The sequence below is a fragment of the Trichechus manatus genome, unplaced genomic scaffold (assembly GCF_000243295.1).
Source record: "Trichechus manatus latirostris isolate Lorelei unplaced genomic scaffold, TriManLat1.0 scaffold00040, whole genome shotgun sequence".
NCBI classification, from domain to species: Eukaryota; Metazoa; Chordata; class Mammalia; order Sirenia; family Trichechidae; genus Trichechus; species Trichechus manatus.
In genome coordinates, this window is record NW_004443976.1 from 380,763 (window position 1) to 392,669 (window position 11,907).

At 39.9% G+C, this 11,907-nt stretch overlaps 1 protein-coding gene across 3 annotated transcripts in view; it reads left to right on the forward strand.

Annotated features, from left to right (window-relative positions):
• SPECC1 (sperm antigen with calponin homology and coiled-coil domains 1) overlaps window positions 1-11,907 on the forward strand; it is a 393,222-nt gene that overhangs the window by 133,197 nt on the left and 248,118 nt on the right. The window contains exon 2 of one of the 3 annotated variants that reach the window (XM_023731046.1): window positions 8,760-8,857. The exons of 1 other annotated variant lie outside the window; for it this stretch is intronic. In XM_023731046.1, coding sequence (XP_023586814.1) covers window positions 8,830-8,857 — 28 coding nt within the window. In that variant the 5' untranslated portion in view covers window positions 8,760-8,829. Of the gene's footprint in view, window positions 1-8,754; window positions 8,858-11,907 lie in introns of all 3 variants that reach the window. One more of the 3 variants, XM_023731045.1, reaches the window with a different exon arrangement.

The window sequence follows — 11,907 nt, forward strand, 5'->3', positions numbered from 1 at the left end:
ATATGTTTTGATATTGTCTACTATCTTCTGGGCATTCTGGAATTATTTTCTCCATTTATTGATTGTAGATTTGTTTGTTTCGTCCTGCTTGTTTGTTTTATTTGGCTATGTCTGGGCAGGCAGGCTGGGCATGTTTTGTTGTTTGCTTGTCTGTGGGCACAATACTTCTCACCACCTTGTCCAGGTGGGCAGGGTCAGTCACTCAGCTATGGTGCAGCAGAGTAGTCCAGCAGGGTTGGAGGAGCAGGGACGGGTGGCTTGTAGCACGAACTGGGGTCTTTGGGGCGGGGCCAGGGGGCAGTGCAGGGCAGGGTCTGGGAACCGCATCGGTGCCACTTGGGGGTGTGGCAGTCAGCACACAGTTCAGATAGGCAGGAGGGAAAGGATAGGAAGTGCTGTGCAGAGCTAAGTGGGTAGGTGAAAGAAGACAGAACAACAAAAACAAAAGAAAAGGAAAAAAGAAAAAAGTAAATAAAATAAATGGTGGCATGGTAGTCTTCAGTGGGTGGGGGTGGGGCAGACTCTGTCAGGCCTTGTGCCGGTGGCTCTGTAGTGCAGCGGTGTGGTTCAGCCTGTCGAGAAGGGGTGTGGGTGGTGTACAGGGCTGGGTGGGTGGGAGAAAGTTAAGGAAAGGGGAGAGAGAAGAAACCAACAAACAGACAAACAAAAAATAAACAAATAAATCGTGATAAAAATAAAAGCAACAAAAAGTATGGTGGTGGGGGAGCTGGCCTTTGGGGGCGGGCGGGAATTGAGGTGGCGATGAGCTGATCTCTCTTATCAGGTGGCACAGCAGGGCCCTTCAGGAAGGGGTAGAGGCAGTGCAGGGCCTAGGTGGGAGGAAGAAGGGAAAAGGAGAAGGGGAAAGGTAAAGAAAAATAAAAATATGGTGTTGAGGTGGCCAGCCTGTGGGATCAATGCAGACCCAAGGAGACCGTGTTTCCAGAGGCCCTCCAGCCGAACTGTACAGCACAGCCTGCTGGAGGGGGGCAGCTACCAAACCAGTCTTTTAACAAAAGTATGTCACAGTAATATTTCCTATTATGCAGAAAGGCAATGAAGTTCATACCTCGATAGCACTTACCTCAGTCAGAGGATCTCTGAAGGGGACGCGGAGTACAAGAAGCAGAATACGATGGATCCACTGTGGCGCCAACAAGCAGTCCAGATCTGACAAGGAATTTCCTAGTGAAGATCTTGCTCACACTGCACCAATCTGTTGCAGAGAAACAACTTTCGCCAAAGCTTCTGCAATGAAAAAATTTTTATTGTGACATATCAGAAAACAAAATGGGAAATTGGCTGCAAGCACTTAGGCTGTAAACAGACCAAAGTCCAAAGAATTACAGTCTGAAAGTGCTTTTCATACAATTTTGACAGATGCTGATTCATCATGAGTAAATTAATTACAGACTATGATTCGTCAAAGTAAAGACAAAGAACTACAGTCACAACTGGGTGACCTTTTCTTGTTTTTCTTTTCTAACAATTGGATCTCTTGCCTCAGGGGTCCCAGGTCTGTCATATGATGGTTGTTTTTTATTTGTTATGTGGGCTATGTATAATATTGGATAGATCTTTAACTCACTTCCTGGGGTAAATTGTTATTTACTTTTTGTATGCACGTCCACTGTCCACTGAACCAGTTAGAGCACTCTGTCTCCCTCTTTTGATGTAGTTTTCCTATTGTTTTCATCTTTTCAAATTCTTACAAACAAGTTGGCCTTTTGTGGTTATGGCCTGCTGTGGTTAGGTTAACCCTTTATCAGTATGTAGTCCCAAGAAATAAAGAATTCCGTGTTATTGCTAGAGAGGTATTCATTCCAGACTGATGGAATCCCCTTGATGGGGATGTCATGGGTGATAAGATTAGAAGATGTTCTTTAAAGTCTTTTCCAGCCTTGAAGTGCTATTAAGGTCAAAGGCCTTTCTCAGATATTTTTTCTTGTATCCTTCCATGTGGGAGACACTGTTCCAGGCCCTAGGATTACAGGATAGACAAGGTCCCTGATGTCTCTGGCCCCGACTTGCCGCTTGCACTCCAGAATCACTCCTCCAGCTGTTTGCTAAAAATGTCTTATGGATATTGTATTCACTGACTTGTTCATTCAACAAATTAATTTAGAGTGTATACCATGTTCCAAGGAGTCACTGAGTGGTGCAAATGGTTAATATGCTTGGCTGCTAAACAAAAGGTTGGAGGTTTGAGGCCACCCAGAGGCACCTCAGAAGAAAGGCCTGGTAATCTACTTCTGAAAAATCAGCCACTGAAAACCCTATGGAGCACAGTTCCTCCCTGACACAACACGGAGTTACCATGAGTTGGAGTCGACTCAACAGCAACTGATTGGTTACTGTACTCTAGGTATCCTTCTAGGTGCTCAGGATGCAGCCAACAACAACATGATGCTGACCACCAGCCTTTTGGTTATCAGCTGAGCACTTAACCAGGGCTCCTCTGTGTACACAATAGATACTTAATATTATTTATTGAGTAAAGAAATCTAAGCCCCTCTAAGGCATAGAAAACATTGTCTTCTGTTACATTCAGCTTAAAGCCACTTAATTATAATTTTTGGAAAGAAAAATGACATTGTTTTTATTTAAATGATTTGTTCTTGGTATCTTCCAAAATTCATATAACATAGAAAAGTACAAAGACGAAAGTTAGTCATTATCTAAACCACCACTTCTCAGAAGCTATCAGTATTAAACTCTGGTGATTATCTTGCCAGCCAGACATCTCTGTCTGCATTTATACAGCCATAGTTTCCAAGTTAGGGGAGGCAGCTCTGGGTGCGGTGGGAATCCAAGCCAGACATGGGCATGCTTGAGAAGAGGCCCATAGCCGGGTTGTGAGCAGACCACGGGCAGCATGGAGGGTATCAGCATCAGCAGCATTGCATAGAGGGCATGCACAGGCCTCTGCAGGGCTCTGGTACCAGGACAGGGAGAGTGGAGACTGGCAGTGGGGAGCCTCCTTGTGCAGGTGAGTGCTTCCCAAGAAGAGAGAACATAAAGAGCATGTGCTGTAAAGTCATTGAGAAGACTTGCTTTGAGAAAAGGTGACATTCCTGGGACTCCCAGAAATAACTGGGTAGAACTTTGCAGTGATCATAAAGATGAAATTATGGTAGTAATGAGTAAAAAAACCAAACCAAACCTATTGCCATCGAGTCAAGCCAGAAAAATACCATTTAGTACTGTTACCATGACCCAGTTGTACCCCCAGACTTGTGCAACCTAGGGAATATGGTTATACAAAATACACATGCAGGTGTTCAGTCTGAGCATTTCTTTCATATATAGCATGAACTTAAGAATCTTGAAGGCCGATGATGATTTTTTTAATTATTATTTGTATCAAGCTCTCATAGGCTCAGGGTGTGGCCTGAGCAGGGTCACTTAATGAGACAATAGCTGAGACAAGTACAAAACCAAAGAAACAAACCAGTTGCCATTGAGTCAATTATGACTCATGGTGACCCCAGGTGTGTCAGAGTAGAACTGTGCTCCATAGGGTTTCCAATGGCTGATCTTTTGGAAGCAGATCACCAGGCCTTTCTTTGGAGGCACCTCTGAGTGGGTTAGAACCGTCAGCCTTTCAGTTAGCAGCCAAGTATTTAACCGTTTGCCACCATAAGACAAGTGCAGAAAATGGGAATTTTTATGTTTGGGTTTATAGTGCTAATTATCATATATTAGTATTCTTTCATTTAGATTGTAACAATAAGGCTTACCTTATTCGTATTTAAGGTAAGCCCTGTTGAGGATAAAATGTATTCTCTGTAATTCAATAAGGATGTCATGGATTGGATTATGTCCCCCAAAAATATGTGTCCATTTGGCTAGGCCATGATTCCCAGTATTGTGTGATTGTCCACCATTTTGTGATGTGATGTGATTTTCCTACATGGTGTAAATCGTACCTCTAGATGTTAATGAGGCAGGATTAGAGGCAGTTATGTTAATGAGGCAGGACTCAATCTACAAGATTATGTTGTATCTTAAATCAGTCTCTTTTGAGATATGAAAGAGAGAAGAGAGCAGAGAGACAGGAGGACCTCATACCACCAATTAAAGCAACGCCAGAAGCAGAGAGTGTCCTTTGGACCTGGGGTCCTTGCGCTGAAAAGCTCCTAGACCAGGGGAAGATTGATGACACGGACCTTCCTCCAGAGCCGACAGAGAGAAAGTCTTCCCCTGGAGCTGGCACCCAGAATTTGGACTTCTAGCCTCCTAAACTGTGAGAGGATAAACTTCTGTTTGTGAAAGCCATCCACTTGTGGTATTTCTGTTATAGCAGCACTAGATGACTAAGATAAAGGACTTTCAAGATTTCCTCCCATTAGGACATTGCACAGTATATATTTACTTATCACAAGAAATGACTTACTTTCTCTGAATTCTGAAATATTGGCTTCTATTTGAAGATTCTGTGCCTAGCTTCTATTGGAGGCAAAGTGATAGAGTGTAGAAAGAAGAAGTGCTTTCTTTGGAGGCAACAGGCCTAAATTAAATTCCTCCTCCTTAATTTTAATTTATATGACCTTGGACAAGATACCTTAATCTCTCTGAGCTGCAGTTACTTATTTGTAAGAGTTAAAAAGGAATAGCTACTAGGTCAGGTAATATCTGATTCAGCTGGACTTCAGCAATGAGGAAACATGCTACCTTGTATAACAAAATAAAAGGTAGGTGACTCAAAGGTAGTTTGGTTTGGGGTAATGTCAGGAATGCCCTCAAGGACACAGATTCTTTTTATCTTTCTGCTTTACCATCCTCAGCGTGTTTGTTTGGTCCTCTGGCCAGTTCCCCACCTACCACAAGATACCTGCTGCAGGGAGAAGGCCAGTGGAAGAAGTGGGCATCCCCTCCGGTGTCTCTTTAAGAGCTAAGAGCAGGAGAACTTTCCCCAAGCCCCCCAGCAGGAGTCTCTGGGTTGTGCAAATGGTTAATATGGTTGGCTGCTAACCAAAAGGTTGGTGGTTTAAGTCAACCTAGAGGTGCCTTGAAAGAAAGCCCTGGCAATCTACTTCCAAAAACTCAGCCATTGAAAACCCTATGGAGCATGATTCTACTCTGACACACATGGGTCGTTATGAGTCAAAGCTGACTCGACAGCAGCTGCTTCCCACCAGTTTGAACTCCCCTCTGTGTTGCTAACCACAACTGGGTCAAGAAGCATCCTTAACCCATTTACTAGCAAGGAAAATGGAATCACCAGGACTGGCTTAGACTGTGTATATAAGATTCACTGCTGAACTGAGAATGGGGTGACCTTCCTTCCCTGGAGTTCTTTAGCAAGTAAAAAGTGGGAAATAGATGATAGGTAATCCACAGTGACTGTTACTTTAAGTTGTGTGGGTTAGTTTAAGTTTTAGGTCATTATTTGGATCATGACTTTTTTCCTTGGCACAAGGGGAAATTTGAACTCTGGTTGGCTATTTGATAATGAGAAATTACCGTTAATTTTTTTGGTTGGGATAATGGAATTGTGACTTAGTTTTTTTTTAAAAAAAAAAAGATTCATTATTTTTAGATATGCATCCTGAAATATTTACCAATGAAATAGGCTATCTGGGATTTGTTTCAAAATAACTGAGGATGGAGGGAGAAGTAGATGGTGGTAGATGAAACAAAATTTGCTATGTGTTGATAATTGTGGAAGTTGGGTTGATAGGTACATAGAGGATCATCATAGTACTTTTCTCTACTTTTGTATATATTTGAAGGGTTTATAATAAATAAAAGTTTTAATTAAAGTTTGATATCATGCTGTTAAAAAATGCTGGGCACCCTGGGAGTGGACAGCCCCATAAAACCAAATGGGACTAATGAGGTACAGTAGTCCAGTGACAAGGGCCATAAGGCAGAAGGGGACAAGGAAGCTGGTGATAGGGAACCCAACGTTGAATAAGGATATTGTTGATGTGTTGTGAGATTGTTAACCATTGTCATAGGGCAACATGTGTAGTAACTGTTAAATGAGAAACTGTTTTGTTCTGTAAGCCTTCATCTTAAATGAGAATAGCAGCACAATTGGAAGAGCGTAGTCAATGTCACTGAACTGTGCATGTAGAAATTTTTGAAATGGTGCATCTTTGGCTATGTGTATTTTCACCAAAAAAAAAAAGGTTGAGAAGTTAGAGGGTTGACATGTTGTGGGGTTGTTAACCAATGTCATAAAACAATATGTGTACTACTGAATGAGAAACTATTTGTTCTGTAAGCCTTCACCTGAAGTACAATAAAAAAAAAAAAAAATGGTGGGCGCTTAGATGTTCAATACAAATTAGGAACTGTCTTCTATCTCTACCTTCAGTTTAGGCTCAGTCCTTAGCAGTCTAATAGGGAAGAAATGACTATATATTGAATAATTTTATATGTACTGGAGTTAATTGTTTAAGAAATAGTCTTTAAAAACTGAAGAATTCTTTTATAGTAAAAACTGTTGCACCTGAAATTATTTTCAGACTTTATGTGATTTTTCAAAATGAAAAATTTTTCCTCATGACAAAAGCAAAAAGCAGTACATGTGCCCTAGAGAAACATAAAAAAATATATGGACAGGCAGAAAGAACAAAAAGGACATCATAATCTCACCCACTCACAGAAAGCCACTCTCAGGGCCTTAAGGTATAATTTTCCAATCCTGTCCTTCTTATCTATGCGTCTGTATCTTTATGGTTTTTGTTTGTTTATGTAGAAAAACACCTTTTTAATATATATACTGTCCTGCTTTATAACTTAATATGTCTGAAACATTGTTTTTAGCAGTTGCATAAGACTCCTTTGGATGGCTGCATCATAATTTGCTTAAGCAGACCTCTTGTGTTGAACATTTAAGGTTTTTCCAGCTTTTAGCTATTAAAAACAGCAGAAGGAGAGCAATTGGACAGCTGTTAAGAACACAGGCCTATCTACAGAAAATAGGGCCTATGGCAATTAGCTTTAAATTGCTGAATGATCTCTCACAGCTGGTGATGGAAGCTGCCTTGGCCAAAAGAAACTGCTCGTTGGCACCCTCCTCAGGTGGTGCCCAAGGCACGCGCCCTACCTGCCATACCTGGTTATGCCTCTGGAACTTAAGAGCACAGACTCTGGAGTGGAATGGCATGGGCTATGTGCAGGGAAGAGTTAACACAGCAGGCCTGCCTTGCTGTCCTTAGAAAAGGCTGCTTGCAAGGTTGGCTCTTAGCTGGTATCTGGCAACTTGGATTTTAGGAGTGTTCCACCACCCTAAGAGCGGCTCACTGTGCCTGAGCTGTTTATGCAAACGATGTAGTTGACGCCAAATACTTGCTTTAAGAGTGTGGAATTTTGGTACTGCTAAACAATGGATGCTTACGGGAGCAGCCCCCAGTAAAAACCCTGGGTGCAGTCTGTAATCAGCTTCCCTGGTAGATAACATTTCCACATGTTGACACAACTTGTTGCTGAGGAATTAGGTTCATCCCATGCGACTCCACTGAGAGAGGACCCTTGGAAGTTTGCATCTAGTTTACTCTGGACTTTGCCCCAAGTGCCTTTTCCTTTTCTTTGAATCCTTTTGCTGTAATAAATCTTAGCCGTGAGAGCAACGTTATGCTGAGTTCTGAGGTTGGTTTTGGGGCCACAACACAGCCTCAAATCCTGGATCTGTCACTTTCTGAGCTGAGTATCTTGGGCAAGTGCTTACCCTCTAGGTCATTTCCTTATCTTTAATTTGGGTCAAAAAATAATTTTTATCTTGTCCAATTTTTTAAGGATTAAATAAGTTAAAATGTATAAATTACTTAGAACAGTGTCTGCCATGTAATTATTTCTCAATAAATATTAAGTTTTATTATCCTGAAAGCTAGATCTTTACTTGTAGTTATTTATTTTGAATAAATTCCTAGAAGAGGAATTATTGGGTTGAAAGTGCATTTTTTTCTCTTTTTGTGCATTCTGATCATAAAAGTAAAATTTGTTCATTGTTAAGGCATCAGAGAGTACTTTCCATAGTCAATGGAAGTCTTTCATAATTTAATTTTCCAGATATAATTATTAATAATTTCCTATATATTTGTCCAAATTTATTTCTACGTATATTAATATGTATAATATGATATAGAAAATTTTTCTAAAAATGAGATCATGTATATATTATTTCATTACATATGCTTGAATATAAAACAAAAACCAAACCCACTGCTACTGAGTCCAGTCTGACTCATAGCAACCCTATAGGACAGAGTAGAACTGCCCCATAGGGTTTCCAAGGCTGTAAATCTTTACAGAAGCAGACTGCCACATCTTTCTCCCATGGAGTGACTGGTGGATTCCAACCGCTGACCTTTCAGTTAGCAGCTAAGCGCTTAACCACTGTGCCACTAGGGCTCCTTCCATAAGGGCATCTCTATTTTCCCAATGAAAAGATTCATAAAAAATTTTTTTTCTTTCCCTTAATTTACAAGAAGACATTTAGAATATAGATGAAATACAAAATTTATAATTATAATATCTAATTTACTAATTTAGCTATACCTTTACATTTGAAGGTGCCCTGGTGGCACAGTGGTTGAGAGCTCGGCTGCTAACCAAGAGATTAGCACTTCAAATCCACCAGCCACTCCTTGGAAACCCTATGGGCAGTTCTACTCTGTCCTGTAGGGTTGCCGTGAGTCGGAGTCGACTCCACGGCAACAGGTTTGGTGTTTTTCTTGTTACATTTGAAATTTATATATTATATAAAATATATTAATTTAATCATTGCCTTTTTTTAACAAGCACAGCATCTCTGACATCAGTGTCCTCTTCAGTAAAGCCATTTCTGATGTTATTCCACACCAGTTCCGGAGCACAATGACTCCGCCACCACCTGTTGCTCAAGGTACAACACTCTTGGATTCCATGCATCAGGCTGCCCCTGGACTTTTATCCTGTTCACATAACATTCCAGGAGCTGGTTTTTCGTTTGCAGTATGTGTGATCGCCACAACCTGACTGCTCACTGTACTGCTTTTTAAAGGTATCTTTAAAAGACTTGTGTAGTGATACTTAGTGCTGAAAACTGTGAGGTCGTGCCTTTGGATTACTTACTGTATGTGTATTAAATTTCTCTACCTTCATTTAAAATGGTTTGTCAGGTAACCTCTATAAGCATTTAAAACTAGCCTTGATGGAACGACTAGATGGTGCCCGGTTACCACCACTGACTGCTCTGACAACGATCACAACAGAGGGTTCTGGACAGAGCTGGAGAAAAATGTAGAACAAAATTCTAACTCACAAAAAAAGACCTGACTTACTGGCCTGACAGAGACTAGAGAAACCCTGAAAGTATGGCCCCCAGACACCCTTTTAGCTCAGTAATGAAGTCACTCCTGAGGTTTACCCTTCAGCCAAAGATTAGACAGCCCCATAAAACAAAATGAGACTAAAGGGGCATAACAGCCCAGGGACAAGGACTAGAAGCTGGTAATAGGGAACCCAAGCTCCAGGAGGGAGAGTATTGACATGTCGTGGGGTTGTTAACCAATGTCATAAAACAATATTGTACTAACTGTTTAATGAGAAACTAGTTTGTTCTGTAAACCTTCATCTAAAGTACAACTGAAAAAAAAAAAAAAGACTATCCTTGATTGAAGTTGCTTCAGTATTTAACATTGATAGATTCTGGAGTTTGTTTTTTCTTTTTTTTAGTCTATAAAAGATATTTTGGAGACAATTAGGAAAAATTGAATATAGTCTGTATACTATATGAAAAGTTGAAATTATTAATTTTCACAGATGTGATAGTGTTGTTGTAGGAGAGTGTCTTAGGAGATCATGCTGGAAATATCTAGGGGTGAAATGTCATCATGTCTGCAACATACCTTCAAATGATTCAGCAAAAAGAAAAATGGAGGGAGATGAAGATAACAAAGCAAACGTGGTAAAATATTGTTACTGTTAGTTGCCATTGAGTTGGCGCCAACTCATGGTGACCCCGTGCACAGCAGAATGAAACACTGCCTGGTCCTGCACCATCTTCACGATCGTTGGTATGTTTGAGCCATTGGTGTGGCTACTGTGTATTTTGAGTGCCTTCCAATCTAAGGGGCTCATCTTCTAGCACTGTATTGGACACTATTCTGTTGTGATCTATAAGGTTTTCATCGGCTAATTTTTGGAAGTAGATTGCCAGGCCTTTCTTCGTTGTCTGATGGTACTTGAAATACAGGTAGCATAGCTTTCAGTATCGTAGCAACATGTAAGCCATCTTAGTAAGACAAACTGACTGACAGGTGGTGGGGTAAATGTTAACAATTGGTAAATGTAGGTGATGGGTATATAACAGTGTTCATTGTATTGTTCCCTTCACACTTTCCTATGAATTTGAAAATGTTCCAAATGAAAAGTTAGACAATAAAGGCTTTCTTTCCTTCAATGTTATAAAAATATCCATGTTTACTTCCAGAGCTTTTATGTCTTCATATTGTACAATTTAAATTTTTATTGAATTGGAATATAACTTGGCATAAAGAGTGAAATAGGGATCTCATTTAATTTTTCCCCCTAATGGGTAGCCAGGTTTCTAAAATCATTGATTATGTGAGTAATTATTGCCCAATTAATTTGAAATGCCATTTTATATTAAACAAACAAAAAAAACAAACCCATTGCCACTGAGTCAATTCCAACTCATAGTGACCCTATAGGAAAGAGTAGAACTGCCATATTAGGTTTCCAAGGAACGGCTGGTAGATTCCAACTGCGGAACTTTTGGTTAGCAGCTGAGCTCTTCTTGGGAATTTTTCTTCTGTTCTAACCACACTGTTTTTCTCACTAAAGTTTTATGGCATGTTTTTAATTCAAATAAACAGATCTGTATTTTTCCTTTTCTAAATTTTCTTGGGTTTTCCATTGCATTTATTCAAGGTAAACTTTAGAATAAACATATCAAGTTCATGATTGATTTGAATGTTGTTAAAATTATAGATTAATGTGGACACACTTGACATTACCATGATATTTAGTTTTCTCATTTCAATAACAGGATTTCTCTGGATAGTAAAGAATCCCCCAGAAATACTAATAACCATCACAGTGTTTTTTGTTTTATTTGAGAAGTCAGCATTTTTATATGCATAATAGAGTAAATAAATATATTGTTTAACTTTACTTATATATTAGGAATTGGGGATGCAAAGATGCATAAGACAACACTGCCACTCAAAGAGTTTGCGGCCTTATAAGGAAGAATGACAGGTAAAAATGGTTGAAGCAGTGTGGTTATATGGAAAAATGCAAGTGTTTATAAGGTACAGAAGTACCTTAAGGGAGAGAGTACTTAATTCTGTATGAGACAGGCAGGCTAACCAGAGGAGGTGATGCCTGAGCAAGAATTTAAAGGATGAATAGGATTTGCCAGGCAGCCAAGTAATGAAAGGGTCGTCAAAACAGAGGGAATTGGAAACAACCAAAATGTCCATCAACAGATGAACAGATAAACAAAATGAAGTATATATATATATATATATACAATGAAATATTATTCAGCCATAAAGAGAAATGAAGTCATGATACATACTACAACATAGATGAACTTTGAAAACATTATGCTGAGTGAAATAAGTCAGTCACAAAAGGACAAATATTGTATGATCCCACTTGTAGGAACTAGGCATATAGAGAGAGAACAAAGTGGGAAAGAGGAGGAAAGGAGAAGTCACTGCTTAGGGGCACTGAGTTTCTGTTCATGCTGGTAGAATAATTTGTAAAAGGATAGTGGTGATGGTTGCCGAACATGAACATAATCAATGTTACTGAACTGTACGTGTAAAAATTGTTGAATTGGTGGCGTAACACAGTTTATAAAGACAATGTTCTACATTCTACCTTGGTGAGTAGTGTCTGGGGTCTTAAAAGCCTGTGAGCAGCCATCTAAGATACTCCACT